Source organism: Podarcis cretensis, assembly GCF_951804945.1.
Source record: "Podarcis cretensis genome assembly, chromosome: 2".
Classification (NCBI taxonomy): domain Eukaryota; kingdom Metazoa; phylum Chordata; class Lepidosauria; order Squamata; family Lacertidae; genus Podarcis; species Podarcis cretensis.
The window spans coordinates 30,918,656-30,944,270 of NC_137171.1; the positions used below are offsets into that span (position 1 = coordinate 30,918,656).

The 25,615-nt window shown below is 46.6% G+C and overlaps 2 protein-coding genes and 1 pseudogene across 4 annotated transcripts in view; 2 read left to right on the forward strand and 1 right to left on the reverse strand.

Annotated features, from left to right (window-relative positions):
• CANT1 (calcium activated nucleotidase 1) overlaps positions 1-25,615 on the forward strand; it is a 164,040-nt gene that overhangs the window by 128,303 nt on the left and 10,122 nt on the right. Inside the window, exon 1 of one of the 2 annotated variants that reach the window (XM_079965556.1) lies at positions 15,378-15,422. The exons of the other annotated variant lie outside the window; for it this stretch is intronic. Coding sequence (XP_079821682.1) covers positions 15,393-15,422 — 30 coding nt within the window. The 5' untranslated portion in view covers positions 15,378-15,392. Of the gene's footprint in view, positions 1-15,377; positions 15,423-25,615 lie in introns of those variants that run through there. 2 annotated transcript variants of the gene reach the window in all.
• C1QTNF1 (C1q and TNF related 1) lies at positions 5,394-24,084 on the reverse strand. Its single transcript, XM_079965673.1, has 4 exons — positions 22,126-24,084; positions 16,644-16,788; positions 12,845-12,981; positions 5,394-10,482 (listed from the first exon to the last, which is right to left on the reverse strand). The coding sequence occupies exons 2-4, from the start codon at positions 16,775-16,777 to the stop codon at positions 9,932-9,934; spliced, it is 822 nt and encodes a 273-aa protein (XP_079821799.1). The 5' UTR covers positions 16,778-16,788; positions 22,126-24,084; the 3' UTR covers positions 5,394-9,931.
• LOC307210100 (myosin regulatory light chain 2, smooth muscle minor isoform pseudogene) lies at positions 19,351-20,251 on the forward strand (annotated as a pseudogene). Its single transcript has one exon. The product of its transcript is annotated as a myosin regulatory light chain 2, smooth muscle minor isoform pseudogene (transcript).

The following is a 25,615-nucleotide window of genomic DNA, read 5'->3' on the forward strand; positions in this document are numbered from 1 at the left end:
GATCACCTTGGCTAAAAGAAAAATTAGCACCCATCTGGGAAAAGCATGTCTCTCTGATGCCAAGAATGGGGGAAGGAATAAGAACAAGCACTGCTATTCCAGACAGAGAACGTGAGGGTTATGAGGATGCAGAAAGGGCAGCTTTGCATTCCTCGTTCTTGCTGTGATGGTGGTGACAGATCTTCCCAATAAAGAGCACCAAAAGGCCCCCCTCTTGTTACACCTAATTTGAGAAGCAGTACAAAAATAATCCAGTGTTGCAAGTGTGGTTTTAGAGAAAGGCTTCTATTAAGACACTGGAAAGTGGATGATGAAGCTAGTTTAAGATCTTGGTTCGCCAGGGCCAAAATAACAAAATGAGGAGGAAGCTTAGCAAGCCCCCTAAACTCGAAGAGTTGAAATGCTAATTGGATTTAAAAAGTCTGCCATAACGCTTTAAGGTCCAAGACACAGCTACGTTTGGATCCAAACATAAATGCTGCAGTCGAGAGGCAGTACTGCTAAAAAGAGCTGTATCTGCCTTAACTCAGATTCAGCCAGCAATCGCTATTGGTGGATCTTGAACATAATCCATACACAGACCTTCCTCACACACACCTACCTCACTCCCCTAACAGATTTCATGTACTTTCAGATTTAAAGTACTATTAAAACCTGGCTAGGTTGCAGCTCCTTGATGAATTATTGTGTTTTTACTTTTGAGAGGTAGTGTTTCGATTTTCCATTTCAGGTGCCAAAACGTCTTTGGAATAAGTGAGGCTTCTTTTGACCCTCGTGTGTTTTATACCTCCAGTGTTTACCACTTCGGGCGTTTCTTCTGGAAAAAAACAAGGTAAGTATGAATCGGGGTGGTCAGGTGTCCTGTTTTACATAGGATAGTTCTCTCTTTTGAAGGATTGACAGAGGACAGTCCTCTACCACAGGGCCAGCCAAACTGAGTCTGATTTAAAGAACTGTAAGAAGGAAGACGCAGGTGGCGCTGTGGGTTAAACCACAGAGCCTAGGGCTTGCCGATCAGAAGGTTGGCGGTTCGAATCCCTGTGACAGGGTGAGCTCCCGTTGCTCGGTCCCTGCTCCTGCCAACCCAGCAGTTTGAAAGCACGTCAAAGTGCAAGTAGATAAATAGGTACCGCTCCGGCGGGAAGGTAAATGGTGTTTCCGTGCGCTGCTCTTGTTCACCAGAAGCAGCTTAGTCATCCTGGCCACATGACCCAGAAGCTCCCTCAGCCAATAAAGTGAGATGAGCGCCGTAACCCCAGAGTCGGCCACGACTGAACCTAATGGTCAGGGGTCCTTTACCTTTACCTTTACCTTTAAGAAGGAAGAGCAGGAGCCCTGAAGTTGCCCATCAACAGATCTCAGTTCCTGGTCAGCAGTATGGCACAAGCCAGCTGGGGGTCTTCCCCACTATGGTGAAATGTCCTGTATTTCTCCTTAAGTTATAGTAATTATTTAAAATGTGTGCTTATACATAAAAAATTATGCTTGCCGATTTTACCCTCATTTGTCCTTTTCACCCCTTTTCTTTTTGCAACACTAATACAAACTGTAAAATATATTATAAAACCAGTGTACCTTTCCCATAACTGCTTGCTTAATTTCTCATATATCTTTGGATATTTCATTAGAATGATTAGGTTTTCATTTGTTTTTTGTTTTTACTCTTCATTTCTTTTTTTGGGAAGATACAGAAAACATTCCAGCTAGAAGGGTTTGAGAACAAGACAGCCCAGGCTATTAGGGTTTGGGGCTGTTGTTGCTTCTGTGAAACGTCCTGTGGGGAGGAAAATGAAATTAAGCAAGCGATGGGAAAGGTGTGTTTTGGCAAGTGATTTTATGTATTTTTTAAAATTAAAAAAAAAAAGAAACCTGTATCAACCAGCATTGCAGCCTTAACAAACCCCGCTGATAGCAGCAGCCAATTTAATTAAGAGAAAAGCAGAACCTCATTGCCTTTCTGTCACGGAAGGGTAGAGGAGAGATGTTGGAGGAAAAAACTCTCTACATGTGAGAAACAGATATTGGCTGTATCAGAGGAACGAAAGACAGCAAAGGCCATAAAAATGTCTGAGTTGTCACAGCCGTTTTACCAGCAGCTCTTACTCATGTCACCCTGAAACGCCAGCTTCGGCTATGCCACTCCCTACCTAGGAACTAACTACATGGGCTGCTGATTGCCCCATGGTGCAAGGGGAAGGGGGCTGATAGAGGGAAATTCATTGACCTGCCAGCAGGAATGCCAGCTTGGCTCTGCAACCATGGGTGCCCGGGGCTGTGGGTGCCATGTAGTGTGCATGGCCCTGGCACCAAAATTTGTGGGTGTCTGGTCCCTTCATGGGGAATTTTGTGGGTGCCTGGGCACCCAGGGCCCCAGAGAGTTGGCACCTATGCCTGCCAGGACCAGTAACAAGCCACAGAGCTATTGGGAAGGGCCAGTCCAAGACAACTCTGATGGCTGAGGGAGAAATTCCAGTTGGGAAGCCCTCCACCCATCTTGTTATTGCTCCTGCTCTTTAGATTTGGGCTTCTGCGAGATACATTATCTTTCTTCATGCCATGTAGGTTAGATGGGTAGCATATAAATAATAAAATTATTATCATTATTACATCTTTCTATCTCCCATTTTGCACCCGATGCCCTTCAACATTTCTCCGATGAAAATAGGGACGTCCTATTCAATCATCACCATCATAATTTAATAATTATAATATCCCACCCATCTGACTTGGTTGTCTCAGCCACTCTGGGCGGCTTCCAACATATATAAAAACATAATAAAAGATTAAACAGGGTTGTTGTTGTTTTAAAAAAAAAAACCTATAAAGGGCTGCCTTCTAAAGGTTGTATATAGTTACTTCTTTCCTTGGCTCGGTTGTTGCACAACTCCATAACCTCCAAAATGTCTCTGATGAAAATAGAGGCATCCTAAGGAAAAGCAGGGCACTCCAGGATCAATTTCGGCTTCTGTAAATCCAGGGCTGTCCCTGGAAAATAGGGACACTTGGAGGGTCTGAACTTCTAACATTGGGCAACTTGTGAACAAAATAATCTTTTAATCTTGTCTGGCAGCTCACCCTCCTGTCACTTGCTCCCAGAGACTTTACATGGCAAGGCCAGTTTATGGACATATGAGATGCTGTTTTACTTTATTCCAGATCCTTAACCGAATTCTGTTTATCCACAAAGCTAAAGATCTGAGCTATTACATCATCTCTCACACTATTATCACAGGAAATTAACATGATCCACCATTTTTAGCTAGTTCAAACCAAGTAGATAGCTCTCTGTTACCCCCTCACCCAGTATATTGAATGTGTGGGTGCTTGATTTTAAATATTCCTCTGTAGTTCTTTAAAATATACAGGAAATGCCCTCATCCTAGTTCTTTTTAAAAATAAAATAAAATCATAATGTGACCTCTTAATACAGTAATATTTGAGATTACAGAGTTCCTTTGAACTGTGCGTCATAGCATTATATTTCCTGGCAGTACTTTCACAATACCCATCCCACACATTGAATCATACAGATTGCAACTTCATATATATGTTTTGATCCAGCTCATAGATGGTGTCACTTTATAAAGCCATGCATACCAGTTCTGTGAACCGCCCTGATCTTTTCTGTGAACACCCTGAGACCTCTGGGTATAGGGCAGTATATAAACCCAATTAGTAATAATAATAATAATAATAATAATGTGGAGCAACCTCTAAAGATCTGATGGATGGGTTCTTCCCTTAAATTCATTTTAAGGATATGCATTCAAGCTGCCCCTTCACATGCTATAGTTTCCTGCAGAGTTTGGCCCCAGGCCTTGGAATATTCAAGTGCTTGTGTCTCCTGCTGGAAGCCCCCTGCTGTTTGGATTGGGGTTTTCAAAGCACCATTCCCCACCCCCCACCCTTTTGGATTCACAAATATTTTCTATTTTCAAGAGGAGGCCTTGATGTGAGTTGGCTGGTCTCTTTAAATCCAAACAATGGTTCCCAGAGGGAAGCTTATTTATTTTTTAATAGTCTCCATGGAGACTTCCTTTCAGGGTGGAGGAAGTTGAAAGAGGGTCTTTATAGGAAAACTAAACACGGTCAAATATGACCTGGAGGCAAATACCATAACTCTGTGTGCGTCCTAACAGCTTGGGTTGCGTTACACTTGTGGTTGGTTGCCTTAGGAGATAACAACATCCTCTGCAGCCCCTTCAAATTCAAGCCCTAGCTAATCTGCATTCTGCTTGTACCTTGTTAATTAGCAGATTTCCCGTTTGAAAATACTTTTTAAAACCTTGGCTGCATTACATTTAAATAATGAAAATTATGGCCTGTTGCTTTTTTTGGATAGGTATTACATGTTTACAGTAAAGAGAGCTTCCTTTTTCTGGGGTTACTGACCTGTAAAATACTACATAAGACTGAAGAAGTGCCAAGAGTGATCCCTGAAGGAGTCCTCAATGGCTAACGAGCTGCTTTAATTAGAAGAGATGGTCACATAGCTGTTGCTTCAAACATTCATGCTTTTTCCTCACATGTCCCGTTCCCTATAAAGGTAAAGGGACCCCTGACCATTAGGTCCAGTCGCGACCGACTCTGGGGTTGCGGCGCTCATCTCACTTTATTAGCCGAGGGAGCCAGCGTACAGCTTCCAGGTCATGTAGCCAGAATGACTAAGTGCTTCTGGTGAACCAGAGCAGCGCACGGAAACGCCGTTTACCTTCCCGCAGGAGCGGTAGCTATTTATCTACTTGCACTTTGACGTGCTTTCAAACTGCCAGATTGGCAGGAACAGGGGCCGAGCAACGGGAGCTCACCCTGTCATAGGGATTCGAACCGCTGACCTTCTGATCGGCAAGTCCTAGGCTCTGTGGTTTAACCCACAGCGCCACCCACGTCCCACACATTCCCTATACTGGTATACAAAAAGATGTAAGCCCAGAGCACACTGTCGTACATAAAACCTGCACGGAGATCTGTTTTATGCCGTGTAGACGTGCCTAGAAGCTATGATTTGCAGTGAGTTCTCAACATGTACTTGAAGTGATGGACATCATCATGCTTTTCCCTCTCCCCTATACCTGCGTGCACCTGGGTAGGCAAAGCACCTTGTGGAAGCAGATAACTACTTTCGTGTAACTTGCACGTTTTCTGAAGCCACCATCTGCTAGCAGGCAAAACATGAAACAAGACATGGCGTCTTCTGGGGACAATGGAACTTGTGCTCATTTGTAGATCTGGGAGGACTCTCACACCATGCAGGACAAGGAGATAGCAGAGCGGCATTTAAAAAATAGCAGCAAGGGCAGCAGGTCATTGAAACGCTCCAAGTAGCCACTCTTGAAATGCCACTCTTGAAATGCAGCTCTTTCCCCCTCGCGGAGCTGGATGTAAGACAGATGGACAGACAGATAGATATGTTTATTGTTCAACCATTTATCACAATAGAGGAAGAAAAGGGCAAAATATATACAGCTTCTACTTGTTTGCTTGTTCCTTTTTTATTTTGGATCCATGGCTTCTCTGGGAGGCGTGTATACATATTGTTAACCATTGGTCTTTGATTAAATTGATGGCTACCAATGGGATCATTAACATTTAGGTCTTAGGTGGGAGCTATTTTGAAGGCAGGCAGAACGAGATTACAAAGGCATTCCTAGCTGAGGATGCAGCACAAACAACTGGGAAGTCAAAGCAGTGCTTATCCCTGCCATGATGCTATTGAAGTTGTCTATATGGTGTCCAGGGTGCAGTCTGGTAGCATTCACAGAGTTAGGGGAGAGCATGAAAAACATAAAGCCACAGCCCAAGCTGTCACAACATACAAGCAACCGGCTCTCAGAGGAGAAGGCGGAAGTTGGTGGGGGGAAGGATACCACACTTAATTTGTGGAAAGTGGCATTCTGGGACATAGCTCTGATTGACAAAGTCTAAGCACTTCACAGGTTTCCAAAATTATGGAGGCTGGCTGTGGTGACTTAAGAGGAGCATGCACTCTGAGCCTGCTCAGAAGTATTATTCCCTTCAGGTTATCTATGGTTGCAGAGAAAAATGAATCCCAACTAATGAGTGATATGAAAATATCCTGTTCCTAGGTGAGTTCCGGCTCAAAATAAGCATTTGCCAAGCCTGTTTTGTTAAGCAGAGAAGCTATTGAGAAAAGGCATGCTGTGCGTGAAATAACTACAGATAGGTAGCCGTGTTGGTCTGCCATAGTCAAAACAAAATAAAAAAATTCCTTCCAGTAGCACCTTAAAGACCAACTAAGTTAGTTCTTGGTATGAGCTTTCGTGTGTATCTGAAGAAGTGTGCATGCACACGAAAGCTCATACCAAGAACTAACTTAGTTGGTCTTTAAGGTGCTACTGGAAGGAATTTTTTTATTTTGTCGTGAAATAACTGTGTGTTATGGTGTCACTAGACTCGTCAGCAAAGCTGTCTGCCCATGATGGCAAAGCCAGGCTGTCCCTCAGAAATAGCATGGTATTCTGGGTGAGCTCTGTGCTTTGTTAAGAGGTGCCACTCTGGGCATGGGACTCAGAAGCTGACCATGAAGGCCTGTCCCTCAGAATGTTTCCCTTGGCTGCTAAGCAAGTGACTTCATCCTTTCCTGGTTCCACAGCACTTCTGCCAATAATAGTATTAGCACATCCGCTTGGTGGCCAGTTCCTTCCCCACCTCTCCCCCATCTTTCTCTCCTGGCCTCCCCACTCCCATTCCCTAAGAATGTGACCTCACCACACACATGTTCAGCAGGGGTGTTCTGGACAGTGTGTTTGGTTTGAACAAGGGCTAGGCCGAGGCATGGAGGAGACAGGGGTGAGTTGGGAGGTCCAAATTCTTGTGCCACAGAAATACTGAAGTTAACGCTACCAAATTACAAATATACGCATTCAATGTCGACAATGTTCTGAGGACACCTTCCTTGCACATGTTTTAAGAGCACCAAAAACAAAAAGAAATTAGTGTGAGAATTTCACAACAGAATCGTTGCGATTTTTATTCATTTGGAACTGTGGTTCTCAGCAGGCCTGCGTACACACCATACATTTAAAGCACATTTCCTCAACCAAAGAGTTCTGGGAATTGTAGTTTGGTGCTGGGAATTATAGTGCTGAGGGGGGAAACTAAATTCCCATGATTGTTTGGGGGGGGGGGTATGTGCTTTAAATTTATGAGTCACGGGCTCATAATTTAAAACCCTTGGGGTCCCTTTCCTCATATGCAAAACCATACCCTTGTGGTACAAGGTACCAGCCCTTCCAAGAGTTGTGGAGTGCTTGTGTAAAAATGGAAGCTTAATTCCTTACATGAGAAAGAGCAGAGTTGAAAGGGAAGTTTGCCAGGGTATTGCTTAGTTGTTCTAATTGCTTCTGTAGGTTTAATGCAAAAGCAGAATTAGTGAATTCCATGGCACAAAAATGTAAAACATGGCGTAAAACGCACATCCCCCAAGTCGAAGGCCTAATCAGCAGAGCTAGCCAAGCGACTCTGGGTCTGGATGCCTGCAGGGTATAGCAACTTCCTGTCAGGCCCAGCAAAACAGAAACTGCAATTGCTTTCACCATTTTGAATCCATGGACGTTTCCCTTCCAATGCAAATAGCAGCAGGGACCCTGATCTGGATTGGGTCTGCTGCAGTGGGTAAAGGTGTCAAGCCCTCTAATGACCTCTCCAGGTCCTGATGTGGACGGGCGTGTGTACATGTATAGAAAATTGGTGGGAAACCTGTTTGCTGTTGCAGTTTTCCATCCACCCCCCCCCCCCACAGACCTTCACATCACTATGAAAGATGTGCTCAGGCCCAACTGCTCACAGGAGTGTTTGGTGGCAGTAGAATGCAGCAGGAACAGGAGGATTTGTTCAGCTTGGAAAGACTCCTCAAAAATAAATGCACGGCTAACAGGAACCTATGGTGCTCAGTGCTAAACAATTGTATAGCTTTCTCCCTGTTTTGTTCTACAGGGACAGGTTTCTTATTTTACTGTGCCTGCCTGGAACAAGGATGCTGGCAGTAGAGGCAGGCCAGACATTGCAGGCCTTCCCTGTCCAGCAGGGAGGCTTGGATACCAACAGAGCCTTGTTCAGTAAACCATTGAACTCTGCTCACTTCACTCATGGTGTATGGCTAACCTCATGCCAAGGAACTGAGACGGCAGCTTGGGGTATGGAAGATAGAACTTGGTGAAATACTGCTGCCTTGGTGCTAAGCTGTTTGCAGAATGCAGTCCAGAAACGGGCAAATGTATAGACAGGAAGCATCTGAATGGATTGGCACCTCCTGCTCCCATATTTCCAGGAAGAAAAGGGCGAGTGCCCTTTGTAGCAAACCACACCATGTATTCCAAACTGGCTCAGTGAATAGGGCTGGGCGTTCAGGCACTAATGTGTGTCACGCTGAGTAAAGAGAAGAATATTTGCCAAGGTTAGAGAAGGAGGTATTTACAGATAACAAGGGAGGAGGTGGAAGGAGAGAGCAGATTAAGGATATTGATAAGAGGAAGCATGGAAGGAGGCACAGTTGCATTGCTGAAAACTCTTGAGACTTAAAATCTGAAATGAAACTGACAGCCTAAATGTCAGAGGTCAACAGCAAATAGAAGGGGCCTGATTAACAGGTGACATCAAAAATATATTTTTTTAAATTGTTTGTCAATAAACAGCCTTGTGGGCCATTCGGAACAACTCATTAGGGATAGCTCAGTTGGCAGAGCTTGAGACACTTAATCTCAGGGCCATAGGTTTGAGAAGATTCCTGCATTGTGTGGGGTTGGACCAGGTGTTCCTCATGGTCCCAACTCTACAGTTCTGAGATTCTGGGCCCACAGACCAGAGGATTCCCCACAATGGACATAAACAATGGACAATGGATAAGGTCCTTGCCCAGCTGGGATCTAGTAGTGAGATCCAGTGGTGGTGGAGCAGCTGCTTTGGTTGCAGGTCCCAGGTTCAGTCTCAAGCATCCCTGGGAAGGTCTTCCTGAAATTCTGGAGAGCTGCTTCCAGTCAGTGTAGGTAGCAATGAACTAGACTGACCAGTTGTCTGACTTCATATAAGAGAGATTCCTATCTTCCTAAGAATGACTGAACCAGGCAACAGAAGTGGGTTTTGTTTCAAGTCCGGAAGGATAAATACATGCTGTCTATTGCACAGTGGTCTGAGGTCTTCACTGCCCTGGTTATTTCATATAAGCACCAATTCAAAGTGGATACCTCCTTGGGCATCTGGAAGGCTTCTATCATCTTATAGGTTTAACATTCCTCTTCTGATAGTCACTGTATCTACAATGGGAACTGTGTTCTACTGGTATTATTCGTATTATCTGCATATTACTGCTGTTTGTTTCCCCTTCTTTCTTTTTTAAATTTTAATTCCTCTTGATAATGAACACAGTACAGAAAGGACCAAGCCTTGAGGTCAGCGTGAACAGAAATTGTGCAATCCTGTTTTAAATATTTTGTGATTTTGTGGAGGGGCAAGGGAGGATTCTAGCAGGACATGTGTTTTCAAACGCTGAGAATGGCAAAGCAAGAATAAAATAAGAAAACCAGTCTAAGGACACTTGTATAGAAGAAGTGTCATTACTATCTAGGAGGGTGTGAGTCCCAGTCTTAGAGCAGAGGGAATGATTGTGCATGGGGAGTCAGTCCCATAAGAGCAGAAGTTAGATTAGTGTGACGATCTGACTGGGAATATTGACGCCAACTTAAGGCTTAAGACTTGCGGGCAGAGGGAAGAGAGAAGGACCAAAGGTTTGAAGCAGGGGGAAAACCTTGTCCAGGGAAAGTGGGGTGAGTGTTTGATGAGGATAAAGGTCATATCAGAGGTCAAGGCTGGGTTATGGCAGATAAGTAGGGTTAGAATTCAGCAAGTAGAGAAACACTACAAGGTTAGAGCCAGGTGACGTTACTGGCCGTATTTTGTCCATCTGTCAGCAGATTCAAGGCTCAGAGTTGGGTTTGATTAAGTACCCACTGAAAATAACGTATGTATCGTATTCATCGCTGAAGACGGCATTGTCGCGCTCACCCTTGAAGAGCCTCACCCAGATTTCATCCTGGTCCTGCAGCTCCAGCATGAGGCTCTGGCTCTGCATGATGCTTCGGTCGCTGGCCTGGGCGTACAAGATGGCCGCCTCAGCCCCATTGTGCATTATGTGCAGGTAGGTTTCCTTCTGGTTCCAGGTGTGCACATTGAGACTGAAGAAGTAGATGCCGGGCACATAGCAGTAGAACTTGCCCATGAACATGTTGAAGTGTCCATAGAGGTTCACGTACTCGGTGTCAAAGACAAGAGTCTGGTAGTAGTCGTTGCTGTGCAAGGGTTTTCTTCGGCCCACTGAAAAGGCAGCATAGTTGGTCTTGGCCCGCTCCCCCGGGGCCCCTATGTTCCCCTTCTGCCCCTTGAGGCCCGCCTGGCCCCTGCTTCCCGTCGAACCAGCCTTGCCCAGCTTCCCTTGGGGGCCACGTTCACCACGGTCCCCTTTCTCACCTGAGTAGTGAAGAGATCATAGATGAGCATCATTTCAACGTAGGCAACCTTGGCCTCCAATGGGCAAGCCAGGGAGCAACTTTTGCATTTTTATATAATGTACAAATAAATAGAATAATCATTCCACCCACGCTTGGGAGAGAAATCTAGAAGGGGAATGGTCCAGTCAAAACAGAACAATCACTTGTTGGCTGCATAAACATCATCATCTCACATTTAAAGCACATTACACTCCCTCCACCAAAAAAGCCAGGGAACTGTAGTTCTCCTCACAGAGCTACAATTCCCAACACCCGTAACAAACTACGGTTTCCATGATTCTTGGGGGGGAGCATAGAATCATAGAAATGTAAAGTTAGAAAGGACCCCAAGGGTCATCTAGTCTAAATGCGCTAAATGCATTGTGTTTATGCAGTGGTATATCATGTCCACCCTTGTGGTGAGGAGAATTTTACCACAAATGATGCCCTCAGTTCCCCAGTTTTCAGAGTGGGTCCAAATGTGTGGGAAAATTCTCCTTGCTGCCAGGGTAGGCACTAGATTGGTGTCTGCCCATCTCGAAAACTTATCGCTTGGCAAATCTTCTTCTGTATTAAATGGAATTTAATTTTACTAGAAGCATATCTGCAGGCAAAATCGGAGGTTTCTCCTTTGCAAAACGTATGAGACAAGAATGTAATTGGAGTGAAGTGAAATATTGAAATGTCTTAATTAATTCTATTGATTTAATTATGAGTCAATAAAATTGTTTTTTTTTTAATTAAGTTAATTAAGGAATCGGAACCTTAGCTGTGGGTACGAACATAAATCTACCTCCTCTAGGTCTTAAATATTGTCAAATATGCATTTTACATACACACACACACACTCAGCTACAGCCATGTCTAAAATGTATTGGGAGGGTAGAGGTTCAGCAACAGAGAGGCCGCCTCTGATGACACAATTTCTCCATCTTTCATATTCTTCCCGGGAAATCAGGCCATGTCCTAACGCAACCTCTGGAGTCCTGGGCTTGACTCAAGACTAATTTGGTGGTGTCACTTGGCCTTCTTTAAGAAAAGAGCTTGGATAAAATTATGATAACAGCTCCTCCAGGCCAGGAAATTTATTTAGCTTATACAGTTTCTTCCCAACCGGCCGCTCTGGAATCTAAAGAACCCAACATTTCATCCAAAGACAACCGCCCCACCCCTTATAACCAGAGCCTGAGGACACTGAAAAATCAAACTCGCTGCAGCTTTTGGAACTCCACTCCACGGCAGCTCTAAACTGCCTGCTCCATGCATACGGTTTTGCTTAGGCCAGAGGGCATTTCTGAGAACAGGCCAGATAAGAGGCCAATGGAGAATGCTGTGAACCTGCCCCTACGTGGAACAGATGGCTGCCAGGGCACAGCCTGGAGATCCACCATGTGCCTTGAAGCAGCGGCACAGCGTGGGTTGTCAGCACCTGGGGCAAGGCAAGTAATTTGCGCCCCCTAACACAGGGCAAGGCAAGTAATTTGCGCCCCTAACCCCTAACCTGCTGCCGCTGCCAGCTTCTTCTTGCTGCTGCCTGGGCTGGTCGGGTGTGGTTCTCTCCCGCGCTCAGCGCTGCGCTGGGCGGCCGCTGCACTGTCCCTCCCCCAGATAGTCCCTCCCTCGCTCTCTCTCTGCTCTGCTCTGCACCGCAACGCACGCCTGGCACCCTCCCCCTCCACAGTGGGCGGCGACCCAGCAGCTCGGATCGGATTCGCATAGCCAGCATTGCAGTGAGAGAGAATGAGTGAGCCAGGTAGGGGCAGAGAGCTGCGAGTGCGAGCGCGCCCCCCCAAATGTTGCGCCCGGTGCGGCTGGCCCCCCCTGCACCCCCCACGCTACGCCACTGCCTTGAAGTTCTGTGTTTCATCAGGCAACATGGCAGCTGCAGCTTCCTCTGCCTGTTCCTCTCCCGGCTCTCTCCCGCATCTGCAGTAATAGGAATGGGACCCAGAGAAGGAACTGGCAGGAGACACTATGGCTATGTTCGGACACAGGATGGGAGCATCTGTCCTTGGGCTTATGGGGTGTGCCCACTCCTACCCTGAGCTGGAAGGTTTGGAGGAAACGTCTAAGTGCATTTGGCCAGATGCGCTTAGAAAGCTCCCCTTGATTGGAAGCTCTGGGGCTTCAAAGCACATTCAACCAAGTTTACTTAGAAGCCTCTTCAGACCTTCCTGTCAGAAGTAGAGCAGGCATGCCCAATCCATCCATCCCCAATTTGTGCCTCGTGATTTTTGAACACCCGAAGAGGACCATTGACTGTCTCCTAATGTGTGGGATGCTACCGAGCAAAGGCTTGGCATCTGAATACAGCATCCTGGGGTAGAGTTGGTGTCCCTTACCTTTCAGGATGGTAACGTTGATCTGAGGCATGGGCTGGTACATGGGGTATGCTGAAATGCGCTCAGGAGGATCGCAGCATCGCACGCATTCTGACCCTCTGGGCCGCTTGCTGTATTTCTCATGGTGATTCTCAGGCCTGGGAGGCAGAAACAGCACAGGCAGGCTAAGTCACAGGGCCAGGGAAAAGGGGGAAAGGGAACATGGTGACTCCCCTGGGAGAGATCTCGGGAAAAGGCCCTTGTTTTGTGACCACAGCCCTATCCTTTTCCTTAATGTCATAGCATCACTAAAAATACATGGAAGAAAGAGTAAATGTTGCTGATGTGAATTACTGAGAGCCGGGTCACTGAGATGGGACATGTTTATTGCAGCCCCTAAATAAACTAGTTTCTCCCCAGTTGCTCCACTCTCCCAGGCTCCTTGTTCAGGACTAGGTTTTTCACTCGGGTTGACGGGGACATATGTCCCAAATTTGCAATAGGAGCTGAAAGCCACCATGCTTCCCTTTTCCCACTGTCTGCCACTACCTCAATCTCAATTCCAGCCCTAGCCTGGGTGGCCTCTCCTTTTGCCCCAAGAAGGAATTGGCTTGTAGTGTTGACACACTCTTCCAACGCTAACCGTTTCCAGGATAATCTGGTCAAGGATGCCATATGGTTGCCTAACAACAATGACCAACTAGGCTGGGTTTGCCCCTAACGGAGTTAGCCATGGTGCCTGATTGAGGAGTCCAGATCTGGAGACACAGAAAGGGAAAGAGGCAACAGCATACTCTCAAAACATTTCGTAGGAGAAAACTGGGGTGCTTGAAACATGCTTCTTCTCATGCCACATTGTGTCCAGCACTGACTTCAGAGCAGGGTGTGTTAGTAAATTGACCATAAGTTTCCTTACATTGGGACACGGATCGAGCTGTGGGTTAAATCACAGAGCCTAGGACTTGCCGATCAGAACGTCAGCGGTTCGAATCCCCACGACGGGGTGAGCTCCCGTTGCTCGGTCCCTGCTCCTGCCAACCTAGCAGTTCGAAAGCACATCAAAGTGCAAGTAGATAAATAGGTACCACTCCAGCGGGAAGGTAAATGGCGTTTCCGTGCACTGCTCTGGTTCGCCAGAAGTGGCTTAGTCATGCTGGCCACATGACCCGGAAGCTGTACGCCGGCTCCCTTGGCCAATAAAGCGAGATGAGCGCCGCAACCCCAGAGTCGGCCACGACTGGACCTAATGGTCAGGGGTCCCTTTACCTTTCCTTACATTAAAAAAAACAAAACCATTGTGTGAAAGTAGTTGCAACCCAAATACATTCAGCAAATGTTTGCTATCTGGAGAGGCAGTTATATGGAGATCGAAGAGGCGTTCTATGTTCATATGCAGTAGGTTTAGCCAAATACACACACATCCACTCAGCTCCTTTAGAGATCAAGAGTCTCCGAGGGAATGGGAGGGAAACCTGAATAAATTTACTCCACACATGTCCAGAGTGACACGTTTTTTAAAAGCATTACCCAGATCGCCTCAAAAGGCAAATATAGGCCTTAAAGCTGGGTCATTCCACCACCACCCTCATTTCAGAACAGAATCCATCGTCTTGCGGCTGAGTTTCTCCCAGTTCACACCCCAGCTGCGTCAAATGTGGATGAGCAGAAGTCTGCGGTAGAGGTGCGGTGGAAACTTGGAAACAGAATAGGCTGGCCAGACTGAGGAAAGAGAGCTCAAGAACAGCATAACCCTTTAAGATAAAGTGGTTAAGAAATCATGGGAAATTTGTGGCAGGTGCTCTGACACTTGAACTCAGCCTGCACACATCAGCACTGGGGTGATGCCAGTCAAATCAGTTATGCATGTGCCAAACATGCCGTCCAACTGCACACATTAAATCAGTACGGTACCTTACTTTCTCACGATGTGTGGCATAGTTCCTGGCTTGTGCCAAATTTTTATCGTTACGGGAATTTTGCTTCTTTCAGGAACAGCATCTAGATCTGGCCAAGAGACTGGACAAAAGCCCCGCTTTTGCTGCAGGGAACTAGCTGCTGCTGACAGTTTTCTAGCCTCAGTGACTACACTGCACCAATGAGGGAAGAGGGGTTTAGGTTGGGAGAGCTCTTTCACGGTGGTGCTTTCCCCCTCATCTTCTGCAAAGGGGCCCCATAATTCCTAAGGAGACTTCTGTCTGAAATCCTAAACAGAGAGAGATGATTTGCAGTCTCAGCAGGAGAGTGGGAGGAAGGGAAACAGGGTGTGAGTATGCAAACATTGCTCACAGGCTTTTAAGCCAGGATTTATTTTATTTATTTATTTTAAACCATGTATTTAACAAACAAACGGGGGGGGGGACCACAAATTTTAAAACAACAGTACATTATACTTTCAGAATAAAGCCAGTGTTTCAGAGCTGGTGAAGTTCGTAGACTTGTGGACTCGTCAAATGGTGGAGTTGGAAGGCACCTTGAGGGTCATCTAGTCCAACCCCCTGCAACAGAGGAATCTCAACACGTAGTCTCCCACCCAGTTTGGAACCATGGACCACTGGCTCACCCAGCCTCTATGCATCTTAAACCGCCTATCCAGTGGCAGGTAAGAATGCATATGACTGTTCACAGGAAATCTGAGAAGGATGGATGGGATTTCCACTCACTGGAAGAGGGAGCAAAAACTCACTGTGTGGAGTGCTCCTCATCCCTATCAAAAAAGAAAAATAGGGATGCTCAGAACACTTCTATACTTTCCAGCCACGACTAGGCCAGATTAAGGTTGGTTGAAGCCTTGGAACAGTGCTAATTTGTAGGAGACCTAGAAAACATGGCCCTTTATAGTACAAAGAATCATGGTGGAATGTTCAGTGGTTAAAAGAATCTAAATTTTATGCTACAACACAGCAATTTAGGCCCCTTTTGCAGTCATTTACACCTCCTCCAGAGCCCTTATCACCCAGCAGCCTCTGGCTTCATTCAAAGTGGGGCAGGGTGATAGACTTAATTGTTTATTAACTGCGTACTGGCGATGCACATTAATGGAGTTAATTGGGCATTGAAGTACACCATGAAGTTATTTCTTTAACACTCAGCAGTTCTAAACGGAAAGCATAACTATTTTCAGCAGCTGTCCAGCTAGACTGTATCTCTCTCATCAGAACCCCTGTGAGAGAGCCTCAGCAGGGATCATCTTCCATCGCTCAAGGGCGAAGCTGTTGCTTTCCCTGAAACCTGTTGCTTGCTAGTTTCACTGTCATGACCCTCCTTAAGGGTTGCAAACTTTTAGGGCCCATGGGCACATTTGTCAACTAGAGAAACAGTCATGGCCACCATACACCATATACACATGCCTTCTGAAAATCAGCTGCCCGGATAAATTTGTGAACATCCTTCGGCTCCCCCATGATAATATGACAGCAACAATTGCCAATAACAGTGGCTCTCAAAGTGAACCATTCACAGTGGGATCAGATGTTAAACAGGGATGTGTTATCACCCCAACCTTATTTATTATTTTCATTGTCATTGTTGGAAACCAATGTCCCCACTGTGGAAGGACGTGTGGATCCAGAATTGGCCTCCACAATCACTTACAGACTCACTGTTAAAACCGTGTCCATGGAAGACAATCTTACTCGGCTACAAGTGATCGCCAAAGAAGAAGACGACGACACACATTGCAACCCATTCTGTTGGCTGCAACTGAATACAAATTTCAAGCCTAATTTCAGCGGAAGGAAGAAGGACTCCCTGTGGGCGTTAGAGAAGTCCTCTGTGGGCACACGTGCGCACATAGGCACCATGTTGGTGAGCTCCAACCTACCTGGAAGTGTGATGCTGGGGTGGTGGAGGCTGTGTTGCTGCTCCAGGCCTCTGCTCCACATCCTTTTCATTGCAATATGCCTGGATTATCAGGCAGATGAGCAAAAGGGCACTTGGTGTCAGTGTTATCTTCATTGCTTTTGGCCCTGTGGGATAAGAGAGAGTCAGGCAAGTCAAAGTGTGGGTGTGGTGGGCAGAGATCGCAGCAGCATTTTGAACCCTGGACTTGTTGGGTGTGCATGCTTTGGGTGGCAATACATGTTCTTTCCCTTGCTTCATAAAGTCTTATGGGAAGACCCAGTTTAGATGGCAATGTGTATTACATCGCTTACTTCAAAATGTGGTAAATCGGCTCTACTGCACTGTTGTACATACATACATCCATAATTTTATTGTATGCTGCCTTTCCACAGTTCAAACAAGGCTCAAGGTGACTTACAACATGAAAAAAAGCATAACAGCAACATAACAAAAGTGGTCATAAACAGTACATAAGACATCAAAAATACACAACCAAATGGAAAATTTTCCACATAAATCACAGTATCTAAAATAAAGGTACAACCCCCCCCCCAACATCAGCAACGATCCCAACAAAAAATGTAAACAACACCCCAGCCTAAGAGCCTGTTCAGCAGCCTCAGCTTTTGTAGCTGGAGTCAGTCCCGGTCCCACCCTCCCAGGCCAAGTGGAAAAAGCAGGTATTCCAGAAGTCACAGTAGTACGTACAGTGGTAAAGGTAAAGGTAAAGGTACCCCTGCCCGTACGGGCCAGTCTTGACAGACTCTGGGGTTGTGCGCCCATCTCACTTAAGAGGCCAGGGGCCAGCGCTGTCCGGAGACACTTCCGGGTCACGTGGCCAGCGTGACATCGCTGCTCTGGCGAGCCAGAGCCGCACACGGAAACGCCGTTTACCTTCCCGCTGGTAAGCGGTCCCTATTTATCTACTTGCACCCGGAGGTGCTTTCGAACTGCTAGGTTGGCAGGCGCTGGGACCGAGCAGCGGGAGCGCACCCCGCCGCAGGGATTCGAACCGCTGACCTTTCGATCGGCAAGCCCTAGGCGCTGAGGCTTTAACCCACAGCGCCACCTGCGTCCCTTACGTACAGTGGTACCTCGGGTTAAGTACTTAATTCGTTCCGGAGGTCCGTTCTTAACCTGAAACTGTTCTTAACCTGAAGCACCACTTTAGCTAATGGGGCCTCCCGCTGCTGCCGCGCCACCGGAGCACAATTTCTGTTCTCATCCTGAAGCAAAGTTCTTAACCTGAGGTACTATTTCTGGGTTAGCAGAGTCTGTAACCTGAAGCGTATGTAACCTGAAGTGTATGTAACCCGAGGTACCACTATATAAGCATGCAAAGGGATTTGTGCATAGATGGACTAACCCACCCTCTAGATCAGTGGTTCTCAACCTGTGGGTCCCCAAGATGTTGTTTGACTACAGCTCCCATCATCCCTGACCTTGCTAACTAGGGGTGATGGGAGTTGTATTTCAACAACATCTGGGGACACACAGGTTGAGAAAGGCTGCTCTAGATAATGGCGTGCATGGTTGACGTGGCACTACCACAGCCAGCGCCGTCAGTCTGAAAGGATGCACACGGATGCACATGCATTGCGCTCCCTGTATAAGGGCATAACTTCTGTTTGGCCAGGGTTCATGTCCCCATGGAAAGAACACTATGCATGTACATCCCAAAGGACTTAGGGTTTTGTCATTGTGTGCTTTAGCATATAGAGCTGAGTTAGCCCATTTGTGTTCAAAAAGCCCCATCGTGTGCTCGTGCACACAAAAAGGACTTTGCATAGTTGCACGTATTTCCCATTGATTTGTCATTTGTGTCAATGGGATCTAAGTTCAACTAAATTGTCTCCAAACAAAAAGGAGAAATATGGAATTGTAGATACGTAACAGTCTTCTTCAAGTTTACTGCTTTCTTCAGACACACCCTGACTACTTACACCCATTTCACACACAATGACCTTCCTGTGCAGGAAATTATTTGCATAATGGCATAAGATCTATTTCACCACCTAAGTGGAGCCCATTGATAGGCAGTAAATTGCCCTTGGTGTGGTCATGTCAGTACCATAGCTACCGGGAGGGGGAGCTAGCTGGGTTTCTTGCCCCGGGTGAAGCCTCCAGAGGGGAGCCATTGAGGTCCCAAGCCAGTGGGTGGGTGGGTGTGGGTGTACACAAATGTGCATGGGGGGCTGCCAAACTGGGTCTTTAACAAGCATGCACATTTTCACCAAAGTACATAGGTTTGTATGTTTTGTTGTTCTAACAAGCTGTTAATCGCTTTGGCAGCCTTTGGGCCCAAAAGTTGTTTTTTTAGAAACAACAAAAAGAACAATAATTAATGGCCAATGTTTCCTTCCCGGGACAAGTCTGTGATCCCATGGCAGAGTGCAACTGAGTATACAAACACATGTGCATGTGCATAGTTTGGAAGCCTGCCCCACCCTGGTCCTCTAAGGCAAAGCAGTGCAGTGCCAAGCAAAACTGGGCAAGTCTCCTAAGATCCGCGGTCAAAGATCCTCTGGGAATATTATCCAAGGATGAGCTACACAGCCAGGCCCAAATTCAGAACCAGAAGATTCTCACGAAAGCAGCTGTGTGTCTTTTGCAGGGCAGAACAAGAGAGCACATGGACCAAAGGAAACAGTTACACAACCCATGTGCAGGTAGGGGTCATGCAGGCCACATTACACACCCAAAGCTCACATGTTTTCCAGCTGAACTGCAACCATAATGTAAATGGATGTGCAGGCATTCCCCCACTGTGCAAGGAAAGGAACACACATGTAGTTAACTTTATGCTGCATTCAGAAGTGCATCTGCATTAGAGATAAATGCTGATTTGAGACACTTGTCTTCCTCCAGGGATTTCTGGGAATTGTAGTTTTCTGAAGATGCTGAAAACCTAGTGCCTGCACAGAACTATGATTCTCGGATTCCATGCAGTGAGAAGCCATGCTAGTTTCAGTTTTAGGCTTCAAAACTGACTCTTGTGGAGTTTCTCCCATAACCGCTTCTTGTCCATCGCCACTCAGAATCCAACAGCCAACATGTCAATCAAAAGGGCAAACAATAAGGCTACAAAGAAGCACCCTCAGCAAGCCACTTCCAATGTGTTTGCTATGTTTGATCAGTCACAGATTCAAGAATTCAAAGAGGCATTCAACATGATTGATCAAAACAGAGATGGTTTCACTGAAAAAGAAGACCGCATGATATGCTCGTTTCACTTGGGAAGAATCCAGCTGATGAATACCTAGATGCTATGAAGAATGAGGCTCCAGGACCAATAAACTTCACAATGTTTTGAGAGAAATTAAATGGCACTGATCCAGAAGATGCAAATAGGAATGCCTTTGCTTGCTTTAATGAAGAAGCAACAGGTTTCATTCAAGAAGACGAACTGAGAGAATTGCTGATGACAACGGGAGACAGGTTTACAGATGAAGAAGTAGATGAGCTCTTCAGAGAAGCACCAATTGACAAAAAGGACAATTTCGACTACACTGAGTTCACATGCATGCTTAAACATGGAGTATCATCATGAGTATGAATGATCATGAATCTATTATATAGTTTAGAAAATGGCTTGTCCATTTGTTTGTTCTCTAGGCATTTGGATGCCTTTTGAGATACCGTTGCCAAACCCGGCATGGGGGTTCCCAAGGTGGAGCAGCAGTCTTCATCAATGTTTTGATGCCGGACTCCATTCTTAATCAAGATGGCAGTCCAAGATGGCATGCCATCACCTTGGCATGACTTTGCCCATTTTTTCGGTATAGGTCTGGCCACCTCTCGAGATATTGTCACCAAACTTGGCATGGCAGTTTCCATAGATATGCTGTAGTTTCTTGAGAAATACTTCTGTTTGATGCATTTTCCCTCAAGCCAGCTGCCATCCAACTAGAAAAAGGGAAGCTGTGGTGACATTTCAGGCAGCCACTGCACATGCGCAGACAGCAGCTTAAGCGAATTGGGGTTTGAGATTATAAAACAATTCCAGGTAATGGGCATCAGGTGAAGACATCTCTGCCCCCTCTCTAGTTTGTGCAGCAATGTAAGAATGTGACTTGAAACAACCTTGCTGTGTTTCAAGCCCCTAATCTCTGCACAGCCTCAATGAAGTCTGAACACAACCATTTCGGGAAGTGCTGTTGAGCGGGTAGTCTGTGGATGATTAGACTTCAGCTGGTATGGGATATTTCTAACATGTCCAGATTTAATATTTAGTGAGGTTTCGATCCCATTTAATTGTTTTTAAAAGCAACATGCTGTTGGGATGTGGAGAACCAGGAGCCTTAGGTAAAATAGATCATCCTCACCTGTTTGTTACGTGTAAAGCCTGAAGAGTTGGCAGACATTATATAACAACAGGATCCTTCCTGGAGGCTTAAAAACTGAATGTTTAGTCTAACTCTCTCTAGCCCCACAAGGCGAAACCCACAACAAAGGAAGCTAGATAGTATGCCCGCAAGGAGGTTCATATCTCTTCGAGGACAAGCGTTAGAAGCCAGAGACAGCGGCAGGGCACACACATTGTTGGACAAACACAGGCTTGTAAGGAGGAAGACAGGAGCAGAGGCGCATACAGGGATGTGTGCTCCGGCAGTGCGTTTGTTTTTTCCGGTTCGCTCTGGCCACTCTCCATCTCTCAAGGGCCTGATACAGCAGCCGGTAACACTTGGGAATGCAAAGCCGTCACATCCTGGAAAAATCTCCGTCAGCATTAAAGAGACCACCAAACCCTCAAGAGTCCCATTCCAGTCAGGCAAACACAAAGAGGGTAGGAGGGTGTGCGGGGAGAGCAGAGGGTGACCCCAAAACATCTGGGCTCCCCTCACAGGTCCCAAACCATAACCCTTTTGGAAATAGCGAGGTGCTCCTGGAAGGGGCCCACAAAGTGGCCCATGACTATCCGCAGCCAAGCGTTGTAATCCTCAGTTACTCAAAAGCTGCAAGTTGGCAAGCGTGCCAGGAGGCACAGCAGCCAGTGCAAGAATCAGCCTTCCCCTTCCTTAGACCAGGGCGAGGATGCATCACAGAGCTGCCTGGCGCTGCTTGTCCCAAGGCAACACTTGCCCAGGGAGGCAGAGGCTTGCCTGCAGCGCCAGTGGGCTCTGCCCATTTAACATCTAGAGGTGTGCAGGATGTTGCCTAGAGCAGTGCCAAGCAGGGCTGGGTAGCCACAGGGTGAGGGGCCAAAAACCATGTCCCATCTACTGTAATGGGAGGGACCAACACAGGGCAGATTCTGCTGCACACACTCACAGGCGCATACCCCAAAAGCAACGGAGGTATCAGCAACCTGAGGCCTTCAGAAGGAAAAGGCCCTTGGGCAAGGTCCCAGGAAGCCCAGCCACTCGCCCTAGACAAGCCTGCACAGGTAGATCTGAGCTCTTTTGCACACACATTTCTAAGCTGGCCCCGGAGGGCTGCCCAGCTGACGGGCACCTACCTACCTTTGGGGCAGGATGACTGGCTGCTGCCAGAGCCACTGCTTGCCTTTGCCTCTGGTCTTCTACAGCATCCCCCTCCAAGTAAACGCTTCCGCCACCCCTTGCTAGTGGGGCAGAAAGGAGGAGAGCCTGGCAGCCCTGTGTCTAGCCTTCAGATCTCAGGCTCCCGGCAGCAAGACACTTTGTGGAAAACCAAGAGAGAGAGAGAGAAAGAGGGAAAGAAAGGGGCAGACGCTGTACGCCGCCAGCCCTCCTCCCTCAGATGGGAGCACAGCTGCCGTTAACCATATGTGTGCCCAGCACCCACAGCTGGGACAGAGAAGGCAGGTTTCCTCCGCCAGAAAGTGTCTCCAGATGTTGGGGTCCGGAGCCAAGGAAGGAAGGAGGGAGAGCAGGGGAAATTCACAGCTGCTGCCCATGGCAATGGAGATCAGATTGGCAAGAGGAGGCAGTATGCAAGCCTGGCACTGATTCTCACCTCTGACTCCTTCAACGGCATCCCTTTCTGTTGTAGCAAACATGAGCCACGCTTGTCTCATGCAGCAAAAACAACAAGATTTATTATGGCAGAAGCATCTGTGCAGTGTATGGTGTTGTAGTTTGATTGTCAGACTAGGAGGTGGGAGACCAGGGTTCAAAGCCCCGCTAAGCCACTGGGTGACCTGGGGACAGTCACCGTCTCTCAGCCTTAGCAACCTCACAGGGCTGCCATGAGAAGAAAACTGGGGAGGTGAGAGCTATGTACACCGTCTTAGAGGAAAAGGTGGGATATGAACATCGCAAAAAATTCTGAAGGTATGGATTACAGTCCATTTCATCACACACACACACACACACACACACCTCCACCCATTGTATGCGTTCCAAAACAGTGAGGTCAGAGGAAATGCAGAAAAGTACAGCAGGCAATACCTTGGGAGTCCGTTTTCTATTTCCTTTCTATTGTTGTGTGCTCCCTGCTTCCCCAAGTGGGGAGCAGTTCCACTGTGCTACCTGGGTTTGGCTTCCTTTGGAAGAGAGAGCGCTGGAGACTTGTGGCATGCATTTCTGTAGGGTTTGGTTTATTTATAAGTTGAGCATAAGCAGAGACCAGCAAAACATGCTCTTGCCAAGCAGCGGATCTGCTGCCCTCAGTATCACATCCCCAGAGAAAGGAGCTCTTCTCCCACCCTGGGGTGCTTTTGGCTGTCAATTCACAGCTCCCTCTTTCTGTTTCAGAAAACCTTGCTTCTTCTGGGTGTCACAATACAGATATCAAGCAGTTAATATGTGGAGGATATCCATAGAATGGTGAGCAGGTGCAGTCTAGTGGTTAAGTTAAAAACTCTCTACAATATGATTTAGGAAGGCCGAACCTTAGCTCTTACCTGCCACCTTGTCAGTCTCTTGCCTCTTCTCTCGAGATACCTGGAAAAGAAAACCAGATGAAGTGTGTTTTGCTCCTTGCTTATGTTTTTACCCTGTACCAGGGGTCCTTTTTCCACTGGAGTCAGCGTTATCTACTGTACAGAAACAATTCATTTATGAATCTGCCACTGTTCAGTAGCTAGGAGGCACAAAAAAGAAGTACAGTGGTACCTCAGGTTACATATGCTTCAGGTTACATACGCTTCAGGTTACAGGCTCCGCTAACCCAGAAATATTACCTCAGGTTAAGAACTTTGCTTCAGGATGAGAACAGAAATCGTGCAGCGGCGGCGCAGCGGCAGTGGGAGGCCCCGTTAGCTAAAGTGGTGCTTCAGGTTAAGAACAGTTTCAGGTTAAAAACAGACCTCCAGAACGAATTAAGTTCTTAACCCGAGGTACCACTGGACTTTAATGGTATTTTCTCTTTAAGGGTGTGACAAAGCGTCACCTGCCCAAAGATGAAGGTGAAGAAGAGGAGGTTCTGGAGAAAAAGAAGACAGTGGTTCATATGGTTTGGACAGTATGTTTTAAGTATAGCATTTTACCTTTAAACAATGTGTGCATATGGTGACATTTCCTGTCATTTAAGTGCTTAATAAACACATATGCTTACTGTCTCTTATTCTACCACACCCCCCCGGTCTACCTGATCCTTTGCACAGGGGGTGTCAGGGATTGAACCAGAGACCTTCTAGCTGCTCTACTATTGAATATATACTATGATTTCCCCTTCCCCCACCCCGCAGCCTCTACTTCTATGCTACACTAAGATTTGTAGGGGAGAAAATTTGAGCAATTTCCCTGTTATTTGGGCAAGCACAATCTAAGACCCTGGCTGCTTTTGCTCACTGTGGTACCAGCCCAGCGATGCACAGCTCTGCCCAAATAGGAATCTTCCAGTGCTGTTGCTACCCACCCATACAAAAAGCACACCTCCTTGCCTAATGAACGTCCAGTCCTCTCACATATGTAGGTCATGGCTGTTAGGAAAAGCCAGGAGTAATGAGCGGCTGAGAAAAAGCAGAACTGTGTATGAATCACTGAGCAGAACCAATCTATATACAAGCATGAAACTGTTCCACTAGTAATTCCCTGAAGGAAATCATTGCATAAGGGGGCGGCTGCTTTTCCCACAGTAAAATCTGCAAAGCTAAGGCACATACAAAATCAGTGATCTCCAAGTATAGCCAGGCTGCCACAAATCTAGAGGCACAACCCCCCCCCCAGTCCAAATTGAGGAATGTATAACTTGTGTGGTTTATGAACTAAGAGAGCCACTTGTCATCCCATTATGTGTGTTTCTTCCCATCTTGCACCCTGATACAATTTTATACTACAGTGGAACCTCGGGTTACATACGCTTCAGGTTACATACGCTTCAGGTTACAGACTCCGCTAACCCAGAAATAGTACCTCAGGTTAAGAACTTTGCTTCAGGATGAGAACAGAAATTGTGCTCTGCAGCGCGGCAGCAGCGGGAGGCCCCATTAGCTAAAGTGATGCTTCAGGTTAAGAACAGTTTCAGGTTAAGAACTGACCTCCGGAACGAATTAAGTACTTAACCCAAGGTATCGCTGTACGTGATAACAGTTTTCTGTCTGGATCAGTTATTTTTCTGCCTCTTGTTATGCTGAGGAACCCAGTAGAAAAGGATTAGCAGGAGATTCAGAGCAGATAAAATATACTCCTTAATCTTCACACACAACCTGAGTCATTTATGGAATTTGCACCCACAAGATGTTGTGGTCGGCTACTAGCTTAGATGTCTTTAAAAGGGGATTAGAACTAGAAAAAAAATCGTAAGATCACAGGCAGTGTACACTGTAAAACCAGCTGCTGCTTGTGGGTTTCCCAGAGCAAGACATTTCTGATTCAGCAGGACTTCATTTATTTATTGAATTTATATCCCACCTTCCCCCCACCCACAGGAGCTCAAGGTGGGCCGCCTCCTCACTTAATCCCCACAACAACCCTGTGAGACAGGTTAGGCTGAGAGACAGTAACAGGCCCAAGGTCACCAGTAAGCTTCACGGCCAAGTAGGGATTTGAACCTTGGTCTCCCAAGTCCTGGTTCCAACCACTACAC